A 24,374-nucleotide genomic window follows, 5' to 3' on the forward strand; every position below is an offset into this window, starting at 1 on the left:
GAGTCTGCATGTCCTCCCCTTGGTCGAGTGACATTTAAAGACATGCAGGTAGGGCCGTGCATAAATGGGTGTGCCTTCTTTGAAGGTTGGGCATCGGGCTGGCAACTCAGCACTGTAAAAATCCACTGCCAATCATTAGCTGACCGGAGTTCCACTGTGGCGACCCCTAACCGGGAAAAGCTGAAAGACATTCTTTTTTTAGTTTTTCAACCCATCAGTCTTCTTAACTTCTGGCCATACCTGAGGTACAGAATTGAAACTATTGCCTTAAAAGTCCTTGGCCATCTGAGATTCATTCGGCTTTTTCCGGTTAGGGGTCACTACAGCGGAACTCTAGTCCGCTAATGATTGGCAGTGAATTTTTACGGTGTCGAGTTGCCAGCCTGGCACCCAACCTTCAAAGAAGGCATGCCCACACAAGCGCGCACCTACCTGCATGTCTTTAAATTCATGGCCAGAGTTCTGCTGTGATAGTTCTTTTAAAATGATAGCGGGTAAACGTTTAGTGAATATTAACATCTGGCATTGTAAACACTCGATAAGGTTTGAATTAGGCACATTTTTCTTTCATTTTTATAAACTTTTGTTGTTATACATTTATTTATTCCCAGTGAGTAATGTCTATGTTGAAGTGGCAGTCATGCTTGTATGTGAAACAGATAACTTTGAATTCAAGACATGTCATATTGTCAATTGATGGAGTGGGGACATTCTGAAGTTAACATTCTTCATAATGCTGTGTGTTTAGTGTTTGTAATGATATTTTCTTTCTTTTGTTAGCCTGGTAGCAGACTTCCCTCGTGGCATGGCAGAGTGTCAGGAACCAGAATTGGGTCTAGAAAAGTTGCTTTCAGAAAGGAAAGAACTCCTTAAGAACCAGGAGGAATTTCAGGTAAGCTGAACAGTGCACAGGCTTGTATGCCTATGTATATATATATATATATATATATATATATATATGTGTGTGTGTGTATATATATATATATATATATATATATATATATATATATATGTGTGTATACAGTCTTTTGCTGAAGTACCCACTTTACAAATATCCTCAATCTGTTAGTAGACAAGGTGAAGTAGGGCCAGAGGGAGAATTAAGCCACTTATGGACCAGTTATCTTTTTAGTTGGGTGCTCAGAGGAGGTTACAAGAATACATTTTTAACAGTAGTATCAGTTGGGCATTGTCAGGTTATATATTTGGTAATACAAGTTTCAAGAGTTTGAGCCCATTTTATTGTCCATGCTTTGAGAGGGTTATGAGAGAAATGTATCCAGTATAGTGTCTGGAGATCCTGCCATTCAGCTGTTGCCCCTTGATGAATTAAAAAGTGGTAAAAAACAAGTGTTGCAGCTACTGAGTTGTAACTAATGTGCGTTTGTGTTCAAGAGAATGAGCTTTTAACGTTGATACTTTGGAATTGTTTGAAGTAAGTGAGTGTTAGTGATGGAAGATCTTGTGAGAATGGCTTGCATGTATTCAGAGGTATTTAGGTATGGGAGCAAGACAGGTACTTTGACAAAACCACATACATTGAAGTCCTGCTTATTAAATCCCAAATGCAGAATTGTAGAATCTCAAGATGGAATATATCATCAGCCCAAGCACTTCCAACAACATATTTTTTTTGCTCTAAGATGTGGTGACCTTATTTGATGATGTTGCATAATGCACATAACTTTTTATTCTCTCAGCATGGTATTTTCAAGTTTCATTGTGTGAGCCTTTGTCATTTTGAAGTGTGGGACTAAATGTGAGAAGCTGTCAAGAAGTCTTTTTCTAAACCCTTGTATTAAATTATCATCAAAGATGTAGGCACACTTACATTAATAGAAAAACAAATAATTTTAACATTCTTGCATGCATTATACAATATGTATATTTTCTATCTTTATAGAAACAGTCATTCACTCCAACATTACATAAATAGCTCAATCCCTGCCTTACATTAAACCTTACTCCTCCTCCTGAACATTCTTCTTCTTCTGGCTTTTTTCCGGTTAGGGGGCACCACAGCGGATCACCTGTCCGCTCATGATTGGCAGTGGAGTTTTACAGTGTCGAGTTGCCAGCCTGGTGCCCAACCTTCCACAGAAGGCACACACACACACACACACACACACACACACTCACGCCTAGGGCCAGTTTAGAGTGTCCAATCCACCTACAGCTTGTCTTTGGGATGTGGGAGGAAACCGGAACACCTGGAGGAAACCTGCGCAACCACAGGGAGAACATGCAGACTCCCCACAGAAGGCACCCCAGCCGAGGATCAAACCAGAGAACCTCTTGCTGCGAGACGGCAACCTCCTTCTCCTGAACATTACTCTACATATTTTGTTCCCACAAATTCCATTTATTTCTCTGTAATTTGCTCCTTCCCTTTTCTAAGGATCCCACTTCCAGTTATTTTCTCTCTCTAATAATGTTTGGTACTGTAGTTACAATTCGTTTAGATTTTGATTTCCATTTTCTACTATTTTTTTTGGTAATCAGTAGAGTTAAACGTAGTAAGGCCTTGTGTAGGCAATTCAGATACTCTGTCCTGGCTCAAAAGAATCATTTCCTTAGTTATAGTCATTTGTTTTATTTATTTATTTAATTTGATATTTGTTTACCGGGAAAGTTCATCTGAGTCAAAAGACCCCATTTTCAGCTGAGGCCTTGGGAGAAAAGCTCCCACGTAACAGACAATTATGTACGTATAGATAACTATATATTTGTTTTATACAGTGAAATAGGTAGTTAATCTTTATATGTAGTAATATATATTCAAGAATTTTAATTTCATATACAGAGTAATATATTCACATCCAGGAGCAAACATAAAATAAAATTCATGTCTTCAATCACATGGTAGATAGGTTTTCATGTCGTGATGCATGTAATTCTTTAGTTCTTCCTTGTCATAAGATACAGAGATATGTTGTTGAGCAGCCATTACCGTACAATAAATAGAGGAGAAGTTTAGGTAAGGTTAGCCAGGAGATGAACATGAGCATAGCCATGTATTGTTAAAATGTTATTTTAGGTAGGATTTGAAGGCTTTCAGGTTAATAATTGTTCTTGTGGTTGGGGGAGAGAGTTCCAGATTTTAGCTACAGAGTAAGAATAGAGGCTTTGTCCTGATACTTTTGAGGGACTTGAAAATGGTTAGGAGTTGCTTGTCTTCAGACGTAAGGGTTCTGTTGGGAGTGTAAGGATTTATTATATTTCTCAGGGCTGGGCATACTAAAGGTTTGTACATGATGATGTGTAGGGCTAAGAGCTGGACATAATGTAAGTAGTTAGGGAGTTCAAGCCATTGTAGCATATGTAATGCTCTACAATGGTGTGTGTTGGTCTTTGAGTTGGTATCAAACTTTGCCACTTTGTTGTAACATCGTTCTAGTTTTGATCTGATAGTGGACTGTAGGTTAGTGAGAATTGTGGCACCATATAGTAGAGAGAGAGGTGTGTGACTCTGGTTGCTGCATTCAGGAAGTGTTTGTTCCTATAGAGGATACCAGGTTTCTGGTGGGTTTTCTTAATGTTATGCTGAATGTGGAGATGACACTTAAGTTGATTGTCAATAATGACTCCTGGCATTTTAGTGTGGGGCACTATTTCAGTAGCAGTGTTGCCTGCAGAATGGATTTTAAACTGGTTTGTGTCGAGAGGGTTTTTTTTGGCATAAAGAAAAGAAGTTTTTTTTGTAGGGTTAAGGAAGAGTCGAGAGTTAATGAACCATGTTTCAGCAGAGGCAAAAGTTTGTTGAGTGATGGAGCGCAGTTGGGGAAGTCTGGGAGAGGGGCAGATGATGGTAGAGTCATCTTTATATTGTAAGAGTGTTCCTATGGATGAGGACGTATACAAGTTTTTTGTAAAAATATTAGAGTAAGGGGCCAAGGATGGAACCCTGTGGGACTCCTGTGGGGGTGTGAAGAAAGGGAGAGATGGTATTTCACCATTTTACAGCTTGTTTTCAATTTTTTTAGGTAGCTATGAAACCACTGTATGGTGGGAGGTGAAAGTCCCAGGCTGGAGAGCCTAGCCAGGAGTAAGGTGTGTGAGACTGTGTCACAGGCTTTTGATAAGTCAAGAAATAATGCCGATACAAAGTTATCTGTGTCTGTTGCCCTATTTACAGTGTCAGTGAAGGATAGACGAGCTGTTATTTGGACGGAAACCTTGTTGGGTGTGGATAAGGAAGTTGTTTTGTAGTAAATATTGCATGAGTTGCTGGTAAATGCATTTATTTTGGAGATGGGAGTTAGTATGGCTGTAGGCCAGAAGTTAGTTAGTTCAGTAGAGCTTCAGCCTTTGTGGATAGGAATAATATGTGACATTTTCCAGATGTTGGGAACGTTAGATTCAGAGAGAGACCTGTTGATAAGAATACTGATGGGATATGCAACAGAGTCCGAGTCAGCAGCTAATTTAAGGTATTCAGGTGGGAGGTTATCTGCTGAGGTCGAGCAAGGTTTTAAGTTTTTGCAACAATTTTTTATGAGAGTTGTAGGAATGGGTTGAAAGTTGAAGTTGGATGGGTTATTACAAAGAGGATTTGGGCTGTTATCATGGTGAAGGTTAGAGAGTAAAGTTGAGGCATGATTGATGGTAGCTGTGGAAGATGAGGAGCTGGGGTTGTGGGAACTGGAGGTCAGAGAAGCTATAGATTGTATAAAGTGCATGTTGAAGTCATTACCTGTTTGTAATGGTGGGGCATCAGGGCAAGGGCAGTGTTCTTTTATGGCCCCGAGGTTAAGTAGGGATGAGTTGGAGGACCATAATTTCTTAGGGTTAGCTCTATGTTCATGTTGTATGTGGGTGTAATATAATTGTTTGTCTTAGTTTACTAGCTTCTTTACTTGGTTGTGGCATTGTCTGAGTACTAGTAGAGTTTTGTTTTGTTTCCAGTGATCCCAGGCTATGTCCTGTTTTTTTTTTTAATGAGAGTTTTACAAGCTTTTGTTAACCAAGGAGCAAGATTGTTTTTGATTCTTTTTGTGTGCAGTAGAGCAAGGGTATTAAGTATATTTAGAAAGCAGTGTTGAAATACTGAACGGTTGCGTCTAGTGGTGGTTGGCCACAGTGGTGCAGTAGTTAGCATTGTCACCTCACCGCAAGAGGTTCTGCAGTTCACTTCTTGCCTGGAGCACCTTCTAAGCGGAGTCTGCATGTCCTCCCTGCAGTTGAGTGAGTTTTAAAGACATGCAGGTAGGTGCGTGTGTGTGTGTGCCTTCTGTGAAGGTGGGGCACCAGGCTGGCAACTCGACACCTTAAAAACTCCACTGTCAATCAGTCTGTGGACCGGTGATCCACTGTAGCAACTCCTAACAGGAGAAGTCGAAAGACATTGCTAGGAAAGTAGTGTTGAAATACTGAACTGTGCATCTAGTGGGGGAGGTTTAAGAATTAACCAGTTTATATTCTTTGAGTTCATTGAATTTAAATTAAAGGAAGAAACAAGAGTGCAGCTCTGGTACTGGAAGAAAACAGTAGCTAATAACAGCAAAACAATCAGCAAATTGCCCACTGAATTGTAGTAGTTGGGCTGGATTGTTTCAGAGACATTGTAAAACAATTTGGTTTACTTTCTGAAACAGATTATGAATTGGTTAGTGAGTTCATGGACTTGGTGTTAAACAATAACTTTCTGACCTTTGAGGATGAATTTTACAAGCAAACTCTTGGAGTGGCTATGGAGGCCGGATGCGCCCCCATCTTTGCAAATGCTGTCTTATTAAGATGGGAATTAGAACTTTTTAAATTCCCCCTCTTTTCCAAATGTGCTGCCTACTTTAGATACTGCGATGATTTACTTATCATTTGGGAAAGAAGTGCCAATGAACTTGAAAAATTCATGCTACAGTTACAAGCCAGCACCTCCTTTTTAAACCTCATATATTCATTTGAACATGACCAGATTAATTATCTTGACACTGACATCAGAAAAGGAGTTAATGAAGAATTCACTACCAGGATTTACAGAAAATCCACTTACTGTAGCACATTTCTTTTTTTCACCAGTTGCCATCCCTTCCATCAGAACAGGGGGGGTGGTAAAAAGTCAGTATATCAGAACCTCTCGGTTGACCTCAGATGATGTAGTGTGTCTTGAACAATTTGATATTCTAAGATCTAGGTTTTTGGACCATGGCTACCCCCCACAGCTTCTGGATTCAATCAAAGATGAGATATGGGCAGAGAGAAATGCTAAATATTCCCCCATCATCAAGAAAGGGCTGAATCAGCTTGACAAGAAAGACAGTCACAGGTTTTAATGGCCAAACTGATATGGTCCTGCATTACACTTTAGATGTCAAGGACACTGAAAAGATTTTGCGGAAGAACTGGTTCATGCTACAGTGTGATGAAGGCATCAAAGTGTTTTTTTTCTGCACCACCATCTTTTACCTATAAAAATAAATCTAACATAAAATCCCTTCTTGAAAAACCTAGTTCATAGGTTCATAGGTTCATAGGTTCATACTAGGCTATCTGCCCGAGGGCATTTACAAGCCTAGCCCATCGTTTTGTGGCTTACGCCACCCCTTTAGTATGGGGAACTATACCCATTATTTTGCTGTGCCTCTGTCGAGCAGTGACACTGAGGTAATCCCTGGGGTATATCTGCGATCTCCCATCCATTGGTCAAGATTTCTCTTGAACAAGGCCAGCGAGGTGCTCTGCCTCACATGTACCGGGATTTTGTTCCACAGCATAGGGAGTCTTTGGGTGATGAATCTATCCCTCCAGCACGTCCTATTAATAGCCATGTCGAGGTTTAAGTCTCCCGCCCTTGTGGCTCTGATGGATCTAGATTTTTTTGAGGTGAAGCATATTCATCAAATCTGGGTTTGACATGGCCTTGTATGTTAGGCAAAGGTCACCTCTGAGCAAGCGGTAGCGACTGAATAGAGCTGGAGTTCTTTCAGTCGGGCAGCATAGGACAGATTTTTGAGACCCTTTATCCTTTTGGTGAGGAACTTTTGTGGCCTCTCCAGCTGCTGCAAGTGTCGGGTCAGATACATCCCGAATGGGGCATTGTACTCAATCATTGGTCTGATGAGTGATGAGTAAAGGGAGACTATGACCTCCCTTGATCTAGATGAGAATCCCTTCATGATAAGGTGGGCAATGTAGAAGGTCTTCCTAACTACTTTAGCTACATGGGTGTCGAATGACAGACTACTATCAACCTGGGTCCCCAGGTCCCTGATAACTTCTTCTGTGCTCAGTGGATTGCCACCTATTTGGTAGCTAGGGGTAACCTTGTTTTTCCCAAAGGGTATGACTATGCATTTTTGGCATTTAACTTCAGGCCGTGGCTCTGGCACCAGTTATCCGTTTCTGTGAGACCCTTCTGAAGGATATCTGTGTCAGATGTGTTTTCTACTATGGCCCAGTTTGCAGTCATCTGCAAACTTTGTCAGCCATAACCCTCCTGTGTTTGCTTGTACTTGGAAAAGTAGATGCCAAACAAGAGTGGGCCCAGGACTGAGCCCTGTGGGACACCACTTGTGACAGGCTTTGAGTCTGACATGGCGCCAGCAACTCTGACCCTGTGGGTTCTGTCACTCAGCCAGTTTGCAACCCATCTTGTGATGTATGGGTTGACATTTAAGCTGATGAGTTTTTCAATGATACCCGAGTGGGGTATTGTATCGAAGGCCTTAGCCAGATCGAGGTAGGCTGTATGGACTGCCTTTCCCTCGCCAATGGCTTTGGTGACTGTTTCAAGAAGTCAACCAAGTTTAAAAGGCATGATCTGCCTTTGACAAAGCCAAACTGGGTTGGATCCAAAGTCTGCAAATTCCCTATGTCTTTATTTATGAGGTCCATTATGATCCTCTCCATGGCTTTGCAGATAAGGCTTGTCAAGCTAATGGGCGGTAATTTCCAGGGTCGGTGGAGGCACCGCCTTTGTGAAGTGGGACCACAGTTGCAGTGCGCCACTCCTGGAGTGCGTATCCAGAGGTAAGACTTTGGTTAAACAGCTGTCCTAGCTGTGGGTTTAATTCCTCATTGAGTTCGTGGAGCACACAGCCAGGGACACCATCAGGTCCCATGGATGCTGTGTTTTTGCTTTGGAGAGAGCAGTTCTCACTTGGGCGCTGGAGATGTTTGGGGGCTGCAATCGTTTGGTATAGATATCTCTCCTTTTGGGGGAGCGGAGAAGTTTGCACTGAACCTGTCAGCCAGTATGTTGGCAATGTCTGTAGGATCAGTAATCTTCACATCATTTTGAACTAGTTCTGAGCATATCTGGGAGTTTCCTCCTAGGTTTCTAACATAGCTAAAGAAGGCCTTATGATTGTCTTTTGAGTCTTTAGCTATTTTTCTCTCGAAATTTGCTTTGGATGATTTTATGAGAGCTCTTAGTTTTTTACTTATAGTGATCAAGGGTGTCTTACCTTTTAAGGATTTTGCTCTATCTTGTAGTAGCTTCCTCCTTTTATTGTAGAGTTTGTTTATGGCTGGGGTCCACCAAACTGGACGCTTGCCTTTGGTACTAAGAGTCTTTGTTTTGTTTGGGATTGCCTTATCCATGCAGTCCTGCAGGTGCTGGTAGAAGGTGTTTGTAAGTGATTCAGCGGCTTGAGTACTGTTTTCCGCGGCTTGGGGCCTTAAAGGAGACCACACTAGTCTTTAGAAGTGTGAAGTCGGCTTTTGAGAAGTTCTTTACTGTGGTCTTTTTATTTCAGGTGGGGTGGGATGAGGACCTCCAGTGAGATTAGTTTGTGATCTGATCTCACCAGTGAGGGGTATACTTCGGTGTTGAACATTGTGCTCCCATGTTCGTGATGATGAGATCAAGTATGTTATCTCCTCTTGTGGGGATGGTGACTAGTTGTTCCATGGCATTTGAGTTTATGAATTCCAGGAACTTTTGGGCTAGGGTGTTTGGGCTTGAGTAGTGTTCCCAGTCTATATTAGGGTAATTGAAGTCACCTAGTATGATGGTGTTTGGTGATACATTTATCCCTCTAGTGTTTTCAGGAAGGCCATGTGAGGTTCCTGAGTTTGTGAGGGTGGCCTGTAACATGCTACAATTTGCAGAGCAGTCTTGCCTATGGTTAATTGCACCTGGATGGTCTCCGATGCATCGTGCGTTGCCACCAGTCTTGAGGTGTGGGTGTCCTTGATGAATATGGATACCCCTCCTTTCTTGGTATTGTCCGGATTTTGGGGCGGAACGCATGATATGAGGTAAAACCTGATAGCTGGGGTGCTCTCAGGAGCCTTGAACCAGGTTTCTGTCACAGCACAGACATCGATGTTCTCCATACTGAGAAGGGCCTCGAGTGCGTGCATTTTGAGATTTAGACTTCTGGCATTGAGCAGCATTACCCTTAGTTTTTTTCCTTTGTTGTGTTCTAGGGTGGTAGGTTTAGAATTTGAGTCTTGCCTAAAAAGGCACTATGGGGCTGGCAAGAGCCTTTGCCAATATCCGGAATCCCAGGGGTGACAGGTGCAAGCCGTCCCTTGCGCAGCAGCGTGGCTTGTCCAGCATGTCATCCCAGGCAGACAGATACTGGATCCCCTTTGAATGACACCAGTGTTTAAGCCAATTGTTAAAGCTGATCATCTTATCTCTGTATTGTGGCATCACTCTTGGTGAAGGTAGGATACTGCTCAAGGTCAGGGTCATACCTGCCTGGGCTACATAATCAGAGAGCTCCTCAATGTCTCTTTTCATGTAGTCCAAGGAGGTGCGTCTCAGGTCGTTTACACCAGCGTGGACAATGACTGAGTCATATTTGTACTTGCTGTTGAGAGACCTGAGTGCTTGCGTTATGTGGCGGATTCTAGCGCCCGACAGGCAGCTTACTGTGACCTTCTCCTTACTCAGTCTGGTGAGCGGGACGTCAGTGTGTCTGACTATGGAGTCACCAATGACTAGTGTGTCTGGCATTGTGTTTGGCCTTAAGGGCTGTGACTGTTTGACACTCTGACTGTGAGGTCTATGTGTTGCAGGTGTTGTGTTCTGAGGTGGTGGTTGTTTGGGTGTCTGCTTTGGTGGCCTCTGCTGTTTTGGTAGATTTTTGATCAGAGCCTCCGAGTATGTCTTTGTGTGTTTATGTGTATGATTTGAGGTTGTAATGGTGCTATGTGAGACTGGGTCTATAGTGTGTGTGGTAACCTTCTCCTCCTGACTGGTCTTGCCAGTCCTGTGTTGACAGAGCTCAGCCTCCAGTTTGGCCGTATAGTTGCATCTCTCGCATGTATTTGTGTTTTGTGGGAGGAGGAGAGGGTTGTCTGTGTACATGAGGCAATTGTAACATTGCCTCAGTATTCCCAGGTTCACCAGCTGAGCAGGAGAGGACACTAGCAACTGATCCCTCGACATGCTAGAAGGATAGACAAAAACTTTAAAAAAGATTCAGGGGGACGTGGGTGACCGAGAAATGGGGGGTTACCTTTTTGGGGTACTATCTATGACAAGAGTGCCATATCAAGGTAATAAGTACTGTAGGAGCAAGTGCGAGGTTTAACAGATAGAGAATAGTCTACTTGGAGTCAAGTGGAGATGATCTTTTTAGTTATAGGGTACGCTGATTAGATCAGTAGTATAGTTCGAGGAAGGTAGTTTTAAGGGAAAATTTGAAGAGTGGACTTTAGGTAGCCCGAATAGTTTAAACCTGCCTAACCGGCGCTGCCCTAGTGTGCAACAGTGGCAGCTCCGCGCTAAATCGCGCTAACGATCATCTCGAGGGATTTTTATCTACCAGGAAATGTGGGCATTGTCATCAGTGCCCTTACATAAACACTTGTTACAATGGCCCTGTTTTAAGTAGATTTGATTCTTTTGTGCATGGTTGAGCTTACAGTTGCTTTTCTCAAAGAGTTATTTATCTGGCTACATGTGCATCTTGTCTCGCTTTCTATGTGGGAAAAACTAAGAACACTTTGAACAAGCGTATCTGTCAACATGTTTACAGTATCCAAAGTAAGGACAGTAACTAATTCGCCAAGTTTACATCTTTAGTTCTTGAACAAATACAAAATTCTCCTTATGTAGGGGACTGTCAGAACAAACTGCTTCACCTGGAAATGTCATGGCAACTTAAGCTGGATGCTACAACTTTCCCGGTTTAAATGAACTGCAGTATTTCTGTCAGCAGTGAACTAAAAAGAGCCAGCAGAATATGATTTTGTGTTTCATCAAACACTTTTTGTTTAGCTATTTTTTTGCCTATTTTGTATTTGTTTTGGTTCAGGTTTTATTTTTAGTGTTGTTGCTGTATTTTTTCTGTTTCACATTGATTTCAGCTATAACAAGTTGGGATTGGTTTACATGGAAGGTGTGTCTTATGCACTTAAGTTTTAAAATGGCTTCCACAAGCAGTACGTTCATAGTTCTAATGATGTGTTAGTGTTACAGACGAAAACACTAAACTGTGGATGTTTTTAACCTCCCTTTGGCAATGAACATATTCTGTGAAAAGTTTTGAGTTCAGTGGCTAATTTGCTAGTCTTGAGAAAAATTAGTTAAGACTGAAGATGTTTGTCAGGATGTGTGTTTTAGGTAGGTGATTGATGGTTCTGAGGGTGTATGTGGGTAGGTGATCACTGTTGGAAAGTGTGCAAGTAGTAGAGAAATTAGCAGGATGGGATAAAAGGATCCAGTCTAGAGTGGATTGTTGGGTATAGTCTTTACTGTATCGAACAGGACAGTTGGTGATTTGAGAAAAAACAGAGAGGTTAATACTGTTTGTTGGATTTTGAGAAGATGGTGTTTGCCAGTCGATGTTAACATTACCTAAAATGATCATCTCACTGTTAATTGTAAGCTCCAAGACAGTATGTCATCACGTCTGGCTATATTTTGTCCTGGGGAAATGCATATCAGTATGACACAGATACGTTTGGTCCTACTAAGATTTAGAAAGGATATAAGTATCTCTGCTCCCCAAATATTTCTGACAGAGTACTTTGTAGGGAAGTTTTAAAATCTGCCAACTCCTAACTTGTCAAAAGAGTCCTTGTGTTAATGGAATCAAAGTATTTACATAGATCAGTGAAGATTGTATCAGTAAGTTCGCCCTTGCCCATAATTCCCTTAATGGCGAAGACTAGGCTGGTATTTATATTTTTATAGCTCTGTAGACTTTGAAAGAAGTGCTGCTGATTGCAATAGACACATAGTCACTATATCCCACATTTTTGCATTTGAGAATGCTCTGTAGTCCTGTGAATATGTGACGCGGAATTATATGGGCTTATATAGGTATTTATTATCATCAGCCCCCTTTTCCCATTTGTCTACACGGAGCCAGGTGTTGTCTGAACTGTCCCCACCTCTCTCTATTCAGTGCCACAATCCTACCTTCTTCGACATTCATGCCCGACTGTTGCAAGATTTCTGTCTCACAGTCTATCCATCTCTTTATTGGACATCCTTGTTTCCTCTTGCCTTTTTCCTGTCTGTCCCCGATCTTCTTCACCAAATCATCATCTGCTTTTCCTGTACATGTCTGAACCACCATAATCTGTTCTCTTTCATCTTCTCTGCAATTTGGAGCTATTTTGGCTTCATTTTCTGTGTCCCGCAGTGTCCATCCTACCACCTGCCTGTGACACTTCATTTCAGCTAGTTTCCTCATCTCAGTTTTCTATACCATGCATTAGTACTGGTTCCACTACTGTTTTATCTACCTTAATTTTCAACTTTTTTGGTATTCTTCTGTCACTCACTACTCCTGACAGTCTGTGCCATTTGGCTGCAGACCCTCTGATTCTAGTTTTGACCTTCTCATTAAGACTTTCCTTGTCCTCCACCGCCCCATCTCAGATACTTGAAGCCATTAACCTGTTTCACGGTTTTCCATACTGAAACAATTTTCAGCTTCTGATATCCCCCAATTTGCTGTTATGACAGCTGTCTTGTCTGTACTCAGTTTTATCTTATGTGCTTACAATTATTTAGCATTGTATTACATTCCTCTGTCATTCACTCAAGTCTCTATTCTGAGTTCACTTTTAATGCCACTTAGACTGCGTAGTGCAGCTTTGTTAATTTGCCCACTCCATCCTGTTTGCTAATGTAGTCCATCACCAGTATGAACCACAGTAGGCTCAGAGATGATCCCTGATGCACACCCCTTACCACTGAGAACCCTCTGTGTGAATCAAAACACTGTTTGTACATCTGTCATTTGGTCCTTGTACATAGCCTGCATTAATTCTACTAATGTTTCTAGGACTTAGAACCTCAGCAAGACTGCATAAATCAGCTTTCTAGGAACCTTATTATATGCTTTTTTCATCTCTAGGAATGCCCACTTGGGCTCTCTACTCTTCTCTTGTTTCTTCTCAACTAGTTGTCTGACTACAAGCATGTGGTATTTGTGCTGAATCCTGATTGGGTTCCAAAATGCTCATCTCCCGTCTCACTTTCAACTATTATTCATTTATCAGTCACCCTCTCAAGCACTTTAATGCAGAGTGGTAGGAGTTTGATACCTCTGCACTGTCCACAGTTGTGAGTTCCCTCTTTGTTCTTGTACACTGGCATTAGGATTCTTATTCTGTAGTCATCTAGGATATGTCTTTCTCTCCTTATACCTATGAGTACCCTCAGGAGCTTTTCCTCCCCTAGCTCATCCAACATCTTGATTATGCCTGCTATGACCTCATCTAATCCTACTGCTTTCCCTGACTTCATTTTCTTTAATGCTGCTCTTAACCCTCCTTGGATTGTCTCTTCTTCTTTCATTGTAGGATGTGTATGGGGGGGCAGTACAACGTTTTGGGAGTAGAAACTGGTAGAATGCCTCTGACTCCTTGTTCTTTGCTATTGTGACTGTATTCCTTCTTAGCATGGTCCATCTTTTCTATATCCCATTTTTTCCTGCACACTTTTCTTTTGATATCTTCCTGGATGTTTGCATTCCAACACCAACTTTTATGTGTCTTATTTCCATGTGTGACTCAGCTGCATGTTTATTGTATAGTCTTCACCCATGTTGTTTTAAGATATTGTCATTCTGCTTCAACTCTACCTGTTTCCTATTCTTCCTGAAATGCCGGAGCCCGGCGTATTTTATAGAACTCCTGTGCTTTCACTTCAGACAACTTCAGTGGTATCAACTCTCACTCGCCGACAAACTAGTAAACCATCCACTAAATGTCCCATCCCTCCAGAATCTACTCCAACCCTATCACACCACCAGACCACTAAGATCCAGCAACAAAAATCACTTGCAGATCACTAAAGCCAATAACTCTGCTGGTGAAGCACTATTCTTTTGCACCATAGCCAAATTATGGAACTCCCTCTATTATTTATAATATCACCCACCCCGTCCAACCACTACCTTTCTTTCCACTCCACTAACTACCTTGATTATAGCAAGCTCAGATGCTCATAAGCCTAGTACTTATTATGCAGCAGGAACTTCTTATTGTAACATTTATTAATGTCTGTTATGTACTTCACAGATAAAGATTCTAGTTGTCTACTGATGTACTATGTTCTTCATCTGTAAATATGTTGTAAGTAATTGCTATGTAAATCGTTAATCGCTATGTAATCCAATGTAACTACTGTCTGTTTATTTTAACTGTGGAGCTTTTCTCCCCATGCCTCCGCTGAAAATGGACCTACATCCAGTCAGACACTCCCGGTCAACAAATATAAATAAAATATAAATAAATAAATAAATAAATAAACTTCCAAATCTTCAACCTAGTCTGTGGTAACCATAGAGTTTTTTCTAACCATTGCTTACAGCTGATTGTAGTCACCAATGAGCTGATCTTAGTCACCAGTGGTTTATGTTGTGTGCTGACTGTTTCAGTGGATAGTTCTTTGCAATATCTGATTCTACCCCAGGGCCCATTCCTTACTAGGAGGAAGTCTACCTGAGTTGCATGTTGCCCATTCTTTTATGTGATCTTCTGTCTGTCTCTCTCCGTCTCCCTCTTTCTCTCCTGCTGAGCCATGTATTGACCACCATCAACCCATTTGAAAAGCAGAAATCTAGAATGGCTTCCACTTCTTTTTTCCTAATACCCCACCTATGTGGACTTAGGCTGTATTAATATCCTGTTCTGTTTGTTCCGACATGAGCATTCAGGTCTCCCGTTATTACCACTAACTCATGTTGTCTTGCTTTTTGTAGCAGGCCCTACAACTGCTGCCTGCATGTACAATTTTCCTCACTGTCACATTTCTACTGTAGGGTATAGGCTGAAATTGTGAATATTGCCCTATCTTTACCCTGGAGTTTGATTTACATAAGTCTGTCATTAATTCTGATGACATCCCTCACTGATTTCAGAAGACTATCCCTCACTACAATTCCGTGAAGTTTCTAGCCTGTCCTTCCTCTAAGTAGTAGACTCTTAGATCCTAAGGTAAGTGGCTTTGTAACATTGTCTTTCTCCTGTTGTCTTCTGGACATACAGGATGTCTATTCTCCTCCTTAACATCACGTCATCCACTTCCAAGCTGCATTGTGCTAGTGAACTTATACTCATTGTAGCAGTCCTTAGCTCTTGTTTGGCAAGTTGATTGGCTGTACATCCAGATTTTGCTCAGAGCTCTTATTTCAGGTAACCCCGGCAAGGCAACTGGACACTGGTAGGTTATTGACCCATGGCTGCTGGGCTTACTTTTGCCTTTTACTGGCCAGCGGAGGCACTTTGACCTCTTCTACCATAAGCAGGGATTCCTGGCATAGGTATTTGTTAGTCCTCCTTTATTTAATTAATTTCCTGACTTCCTCATCTACCTGTCATACTTTTCCCCAGTCCACCAAAATTCATACTCCTCTGATGTCCTGTCTGAGTCACTGTTGCAGTATCCGTAACAGATGGGTTGTAACTCGCTGATGTCTGGCCACGGTACCAGATTTTACCTTCCTAGGACATACGTCTGGATAATGACCTCAGTTCGTCTGCATAGGGGTATAAAATTGGATGTAAGTGCAAGATCCTTAGACTGTCTCGCCACCAGCCTGAGAGATTTGCTTTTCTTCATCTCAGAATTGAGTGTACCAGATGAGGTGGTCAAACCCGCGGTATGCTGTCATCTTCAAATGAGGCCTCTATCGCAACCCCACTGGGGGCTGGTACAGCTTCTTTGGCCTTGAAGACTAAATCTTCTGTCGAACTGTGACTCATTAGCTCAGAGGGCCCTCATGGAGTCTCTCAGATTCTTGTGCGGGAAAAGATTCCTGGTACTCTGATTGCAATGTACCAAGGCTTAACACAAGGCTGCTACAGGCGGGCATCACCCCTAAGAAGAAAAAGCAAAAACTTAAGCACTCAATGTTCCCATCTATATCCAGGGAGAAAGAGTGAATTGATTTTTCTCAGGGGTTTATTCCAGACAGTTATATCTCTGAAGACTCCTTCCTTTGTGCCTTCGCAGGCCACACCACAGAAATAAGCTGTGGATTCTTCCTCCTCTTATGAGGAACTGCAGGGGGATTCTGAACGCTCTGTCAACTATTCTTTCCAGTTACACTCTCTTAAACACATATCCTTATATGAAGGAGATTCGCTCTTTATGGATTCCCCCCTTGGAAGAAACCTCCTTTGGAGAGACCTTGCAAAGCATGATGAAGCATTTTGAATGACAATCTGAACAGATGTCTGAGGTGCAAAAGAGATGCTACAACTTATTAGAGATGGGCACTCCTGCACCTCCTCCAGTTTCCCCTGTGATAGATGCTTACCTGAATGCCTTTCAGGCCGATTCTTCAGCCCTGGATTCTCAGCCTTCTGTTCCAAATAGACTAGATAGGTTCTACAAAGTTCCTGAAAAACTAAGGCACCTCTACAAAAACCCTGTGGGAGACCCAGCTGCAGTACCTCTGGCCTCGGACAAACCTTCCATGCTTCTTCCTGGTACTAGTGTTCTCCCCACTGACAAGGACTTGTGTGTCTAATGGACACAGGTAACCTGTAAATGATTAATTTCCCAGGCCAATGCTTAGACTTATCAAGGGTATCAGAACTTGTCAGAGATCTGGGATGCATGGTTAGGCTTAAAACGTCCCCAGTGGTCCTTAGCCTAGTAAACACTATGAAGCAATGGATATGTGGGGTAAGAAAGTGTATATTTCCTCTACTTTAGCTTTCAGAAATATTAACTTCTAAACTCCAGTGATAAAATACTTACTGTCTGTGCTACAGTCCCTAAGCAAAACTGTCACAGAGCCCCAGACACCTGAATTAAAACAGCATATGCAATCTCTAGTGGCTCAAGCTTCACAAATGGGTTCCTGTTACATGATCGAAGTTTTGAAACTTTGAACACGACAATATTGAACTTGTCTGTTCAAAGTTTCAAAACTTTGAACACGGCAAAAAAAATAAAAGATGCAACAGTAAACTAACTGTTGCAAGCAGGGGGGCAAACTCCCCTGCACCCCCACACCCCCTGCTCTTTAAATATACCAACTCCGAGATCACACTACAGTATAGTAAAGGGAAATATTCCCTTCCCACACTATAGTGCGGTCTCGGAGTTGGTACACAGTGGGGGGTGCCGGGGGGGTTTGCCCCCCTGCTTGCAACAGTTAGTGTACTATTGCATCTTTTATTTATTTATTTTTTTTGTGTGTGTGTGTATTCGAACTTCAGCAAGTTCGACTATATGGTTTCGACCATATAGGGTTCAAACTTGTTGAAGTTCGGTAATGTAATAGTAACCCTTCACAAATAGCCAGACACAGTATAAAATGCAGTTATGATGCTGTGGATGCCTCTCCAAGGGTGGCTGCTTCTGGCTCAGTGATCAGGTGACTGGTGGCGGGGCCATCCTGTTTCAGAAGATCTCAAGTCAAAAATTCTAGATTCTCCCTTGGCTAACAACCTTCTGTTTGGCTGACAAGCTGCCAGTCTTTTTAAGGCCTTGCAGAAACAGAGCAAAACAATTAAAGACTGCTGTCAGATTCTACTTTCTACAGTGCCCAGTTACCATAGAAATCTTGGGAGGCCTCAGTTTAGTGTTAGACCACTGTGACTGTATTCCACTTGCCCCCTCAAAATCCAACCCTGCCATTCCCCTGTCAAAAAGACTGTCTGTTTTATTCCCATTCTGGGAAGCAATAACCTCTGACTAATGGGTATGTCTTTGGAAAGCAGCCCATCTCTTGGGGAAATAACCCTACCTCCTCCCTAACAGACACACCTGTTACACCCATTCAAGACTTACTGGCTCAGGAAGGCATAGAAAATGTCCCCTGAACCTTTCTAGGAAAGGGATTTTACATGAGGATCTTTCTTGTCCCATAAAAGAAGGTCAGTGGAGACCTATTCTGGACCTTTCCTGGCTAAACACCTTTCTGAGAGTTCTCTCTTTCAAAATGCTGTCCTTACAAACTCTTCTACCCTTCCTGCTTCCTCAGGCCTTCCTCATATCCTTAGCTAAAGAATGCTTATCTGCATATTTCATATTCCCATCCATCCTTCCTGCAGAAAATGTCTTTGTTTGTTTACAGGATCATCACATTTTCAGTTTTCTGCTTTGCCCTATGATCTTTCTACAGCTCTTGGGGTTTTGATTCTCATGGTAGCTTTCTGCTGCACACAGAGCACAAACATCTTCCCTTACCTGGACGACCTACTACTCCAGCCTTTATCCAGGGATACGCTTCTCAAGCATCTTCATTACACTGCACAACTCTTGACCCTTCTGGGATCACTATTTATTACAAAAAATCCCAGCCCATTACCATCCAATGGTTGACCTTTCTGGAATGTAGCCTGGACATTTCCTTGTATCAAGAAGGAACTCGTGTGGTGGAGCAACCAGGTTACTGTCAAGCCAGGTCTTCCATTCACTCCAACCCCATGCACAACCAAGACTTTTTTACAGATGACTCAGACAGGGCATGTGGGGGGGGGCTTGTACAGCAGACCACAGAGTTCAGAGAGAGTGACCTGCCCATGTTCTGAATGACATAAAAGAAAATGAGGGCATTTCTCTAAGCCCTACAGACCTTCTCACATCTTTGGAAACCAGGCACTCAGCTGGTATGCACTGACAGCACCAGAGACGGTACATAAACAAGCAGAGAGGCACAAGATCCTTCCCCCCTGTGCAGGCTGGCACAGGAGATCTAGCACCTAGCCTCTCAGATGAATCTTACACTTGCAGAGAAGTATATCAGCTATCAGCAAAACGTCTTAGCAGACTTTTAAAGCAGGAATATGGAAGACCCTCACAGATGGTCTCTAAACACAGAAGTTTTCAAATCCGTAACTCACAGGTGGGGGATTCCTTAGACAGATCACTTTGCTTAACCAGAGCATCATCTACACCCCTTTTTCTGCACAATTAACCCATCACCTCTAGCCTGGAGAACAGATGCCCTCTCCTTCCAATGGATGGAGAAGTTCTATTATGCATATTCCTCTCTGCCTCTGCTCCCAAGGTTCCTACTGTAGGTCCATAAGGAATCTCCTGCTCTTGGCACCTTTCTGGCCAAGACAGTACTGGTAACCACTCCTGTTTCACCTGTCAAAGGGAAATTACTGGAGAATCCATCCACAGCTAGATCTTACCGCTCAATAGAAAGGCAGCTCCCTAACTTTCTGGATGATAGGATTTTAACCCCTACAAGACATACCTTCTCTGAAGAGGTTGTTCATGTCCTACAGAAAGCCAGGAAATTTTACATAATCAAGTGGAAGAGATTCTCAGTCTGGTGCTTTAAGCACAAACTACAATGCCTTCTGTCGGATATCCCCATAGTGCTCCATTACTTGAGTGACTTGTTACATTTGGGATTGGCCTTTTCTTCCATTAAGGCTCATTTATCTGCCATTAATGCTTGTTTACCTTTGTAGCCTCCTCTCCTATCCAGGACAATGGTTAAGCTTTTTCTGAGAGGGGTTTTACACCTTACACTACCAAGGAAGCCTGTCGCCCCATCATGGGATTTTGATTTTGTTATGGAATAACTCTCTTTACCTCCTTTTGAAATGGGTGCTCTGGTAATTCTCAAATTCTGCATCTGGAAAACAGTGCTCCTGTTGGCCCTGACTTCAGCCCTCAAGGTCTCAGAACTCCATGCTGTCATGGACATTCCAGCCATTCTCATCTTTCACAAAGGTAAGGTAAACCTTAGAGCCAGTCTTTCTTTTATGCCAAAAATACTTAGTGGACTAACTCTCAACCAACCAATCAGTCAGTCTGCCTACCTTCTAGCCCCAGTCCCTAAGATAAGGGAAAAAGAATCTTGCACTCCGTAGACATTCACAGACAACTGAGGTTTTACCAGGACAAAAAAAGAAGTTGTGTTCTCCATAATGTTCCATCTGTGTTGTCCATTTTCATTCTTTCTCAACAAATGGGTTCAGATCAGACCCTCAGGTCTAACTCTGCTGCTTTTTCCAGCTTGTGGAACACTGAAAAACGTTTGAGCTCCTCCCTTACCCATAATGCACTAGTCCCCTACCATACCTCAGATCTTGTTTACTGATCTTTTAGTCTGTATAGTAATTAACAAATAAGGATATGAGATAATATTTATTTATTTATTTGTTTATTTATTTATTTATTTATTGACATTTGTTAACCGGGTTTGTCCAACTGGGCTTGTGGCCCATTTTCAGTGGAGACCCGAGGAGAAAAGCTCCAGTAGTACATTTTAAACAAGTAAAATTTTAAACAATATTGATATAATAGCAGTTATAGCAGAAAGATTCACATATGTTGGGTTACACTCATAAAGTTAAAGTTGCATTAAAAAGAAGCTAAGTAACAATTTTACATTGATATAATTCAATAGGTCAACAATAAAAAAATTTGTTTGTATAAAATTATGCAAATGCATAGTAGACACATTGGAGAGAGAGGTGTAATGAGGTACTAAGTATGGTCCTTTTGAGGGTACATAAAGGGAAGGAAAACTAGGTAGGGTCATGGCAAGGGCAGGTTCTGGAATTGAGAAAATAAGCTTTTAGTTCATTTTTAAAGTATGAGGTGTGGGAGATTGAACGTAAGTCAAGGGGAAGTTTGTTCCAAGCATGGGCAAGGGAGTGTTTGTAGAGTAGTTTGCCTACTGACCTTTTTGGGTGGTAGATATCAAGTAATTATTGGTTAGAAGAACGGAGGGTCCGGGATGGGATGTAGATGGAGACTAAGGAAGATAGAAATGGACAGAAGGAGGGTTTATAAGGAATAGAGTGTAGCATATGAAATTGATAAGATAGCAGAAATTGGGGAAGTTGAAGCCATTGAAGAGAGTTTATAGAAATGCAGTGGTGTGCGTTATATGGGGAGTTAGTAATGAATCTGACTATTTTATGGTAAGTCTGTTGGAGTTTGTTTAGAGTGGAGGCCTGGATATTGGTAAGAACTGGGGCGGAGTATAAGAGGGAGGGGAGGAGGAGTGCCTGGCCCAGGGTAAGTCTAGATTCAGGGGTTAGGAATTTTTTGTTCCGATATAGCAGACCTAGTTTCTGGTTTGTTTTTATTATATATTGGAGTATGTGTAGGTTGAACTTTAGTTCATCATCGATAATGACCCCTAGGAGTTTTGTGTGGGTGTCAGGTTGGATAGTTGTATTGTTAGAAGATGTAATAAAAAGGAGGTTTTGTGATGAGAAAGAGAACTGGAAAGGAAAAGTAGGAGTTTGGTCTTTTTGGGATTTAGGATCAATAGGTTGTGAGAGAGACATTGTTCAGTGAATAGTAGGACCTGCTGGGTCAGGGAGTGTAGTTCAGTAATGTTATTTGAGATAGATATAAGTGTGGAGTCATCGGCATACTGAATAAGGGAGGATTCTTTGCATGAGGTGTAAAGATCATTGGTGAAGATGTTAAACAAAAGGGGTCCCAAGATGGAGCCTTGGGGAACACCAGTGGAGATGGGAAGGAAAGGTGAGGAGGATGAGAGCCATTTGACAGATTGTTCCCTGACAGATAGGTAACTATTAAACCAGGCAAGTGTGGAGGGGGATAGGTGGAGATTTGTGAGTCTGGATAGTAGTAGAGGATGAGAGACAGTATCAAAGGCTTTGGAGAGATCTAGGAAGAGACAGTAAATTAGTTTATTGTTGTCTAGGGCCTCTGCAATGATATGAGTGAAGGAGAGGAGGGCACTGGTGGTGCTGTGGTGAGGACGAAATCCATGTTTGGTAGGGGTAAGTAAGTGGTGTGTGAGGAGGTGATTGAGAAGCTGTGAGTGAATACATTTTTCTAATATCTTGGAGAGGGGGGACAGAATGGCAATGGTTCGGTAGTTTGAGGGGTCAGTGGAGTTTCCACCTTTATGAAGAGGGATAGTGAAGAAAGATTTCCAAAGGGTGGGGACAGTTGATTCCAGAATAGATCGATTAAGTAGTATAGATATAGGATAGGCAATTGAGTCAGCAGCAAGTTTGAGGAATGTAGGAGATAGATTGTCAGTGGAAGGAGAGCAAGGTTTTAGCTTGAGTAGTAGAGATTTGATGTAAGTAATGAGAACTGGCTAAAAAGAAAACAAATTTGTGTTAGTGGTACTTGGAGGGGTGGGTGTCGAAGTAGAGTTTGGCTTAGAGGTTACCAGATTTTGGATGGAAGAGATAAAGTGTTTATTCAGGAGGGTATCTGTTTCCTGAAAGGAAGAGTTAGGGTATGGGAAGGGATTAGAGGGCTTTCCAGGATAGAGGATACTGTTGAGAGTTGACCAAAATTTTCGAGGATTGGATTTGTTGTTAAGCTGAGCAGAGCTATAGTATAACTTTTTGTCATTAGTTGTATATTTTTTGCAAGGTTCCTCAGTTGCCTGTATTTTTGAAGAAAATGTGGTTGTTTAGTTTTAGTCCAGGTTTTCCAAGCATGATCTCTTTGTTTCATAAGGGACATAGTCTCTTTGGAGAGCCAGGGAGTATAATTTGATTTTACTCTGATCTTCCTAGAGGGAGCTAAGGAGTTTAGAGTGTTCATGAAGATGCTATTGAAAGTGCTTACAGCATCGTTTAGGGGGAGGTGTTTTACGTTGGACCAATCTATGTTGTGAAGAATGGAGTTAAATTGGGATGAATTGAAAGTCGATAGTTTTTGACAATCTTTGATAAGGTGGGGCTTAAGAATATGGGAGTAGTGTCTTAAGATGGTGGTATGGAGAGGATCACTGAGGGAGTCAGGTAAGGTGGTGGGATTGTGGTATTGGTGGGGGTAATTGGTAAGGATCCAGTCTATGATGGAGCTGGAAGTGGAATTTTTATGGAAGCGAGTGAGAGATGTTATAAGTTGGTGGAAGCCGTGTAGGTGGATACTGAGTTGGGGGGAGTCAGTTGTGAGTTTGGACCAATCATTGTTGACATCACCAAGGATAAGTATCTCATATGGTACGTTGTGGGAGAACCAGGATAGGATGTTTTCAAGAATGGGCAAAATGTTACCAGGAGGAAGGTAGGTAGAGGCAATTGCAAGTTTTTTGTGGGGATTCAGATGGCAGTTAAGGATGATGATTTTAGCTGGGAGGAACTCAGGAATTGGCGAAGGGTATGGTGAGAGGCTAAGGTTGTTTGAGTAGAGGATGGCCACGCCACCCCCTTTTTTTACAGGTCTATCAGATCAGAAGATATTATAACCTGGTGGGAGTATTTCACTATTTGAGATTTGTGGCTTGAGCCAGGTTTCAGATAGGGAGAGGATGTGAGGGGTATTGAGAGATATCCATGAGTGCTGCTCATTGACTTTATTTGCTAGACTCTGAATATTCAATGAGTAAATAGTTAAGTATTTGGATGGAGATGATTGTTGTGACTGAGGTTGGTGACTGTTAGAGGAGTAAGATGGGGGCAGTGTGGAGGTAGTTTTGGGGAGAGAAGAGGGGTCAGGGTTGGGATGGATATCTCCAGAACAAAGTAGATTTTTAGTAAGGAGTGAGTGTGTAGTAGATGCTAGATGGAGTTTGTATAGTTTTGACTTAGCATTGTGGGAAGGTTTAAAAACCTGTATTATGGATAGTTTATATAGACTTGAGGTAGAGGTAGTAAAGAGATTAGGGGAGATAGTAAAAGATGAAGTAGTTGGATATATGTTGTATGAGTGAGAAGTTGGTGAACATAGGAGTGGGTCAGAGAGATTGGAGTGGTAAGAGGTGGAGATAGAGAGAATAAGGAGTAGTGTAGAAGATATTAGAAAATAATACATGTTAGAATAAAATATGGTCAGATAGAGTAGGTAGAGACAGTGGTATAGAGGAAGTGGTGTTGACAAGATTGACAGATTAGTAAGGTGGTTGTGGCAATAGGCAGGAAGTGGAATTGTAGTGGCTAGTGGGACAGGAAGAGGAAGGATAGTTAGGTATGAAGGTAATTGTAATGAGGTGGGTGGGAATGGGGTAGGGGAGCGAAGTGAGCCCGAGCATAGCGGGGCCTAGCACCCTGGTCAAGATAAAGTCATAGAAACAATCAGAAAAAGATAG

The 24,374-nt window shown here is 42.0% G+C and overlaps 1 protein-coding gene across 4 annotated transcripts in view; it reads left to right on the top strand.

Annotated features, from left to right (window-relative positions):
* HSPBP1 (HSPA (Hsp70) binding protein 1) overlaps positions 1-24,374 on the top strand; it is a 712,194-nt gene that overhangs the window by 509,485 nt on the left and 178,335 nt on the right. For all 4 annotated transcript variants that reach the window (XM_044059627.1, XM_044059623.1, XM_044059625.1 and 1 more), the window contains one exon: positions 781-892. In XM_044059627.1, the coding sequence (XP_043915562.1) occupies positions 781-873 (93 nt within the window). In that variant the 3' untranslated portion in view covers positions 874-892. The remainder of the gene's footprint in view (positions 1-780; positions 893-24,374) is intronic.

This window comes from Protopterus annectens, chromosome 17.part0 (genome assembly GCF_019279795.1).
Source record: "Protopterus annectens isolate FY-2018-M chromosome 17.part0, PAN1.0, whole genome shotgun sequence".
NCBI classification, from domain to species: domain Eukaryota; kingdom Metazoa; phylum Chordata; order Ceratodontiformes; family Protopteridae; genus Protopterus; species Protopterus annectens.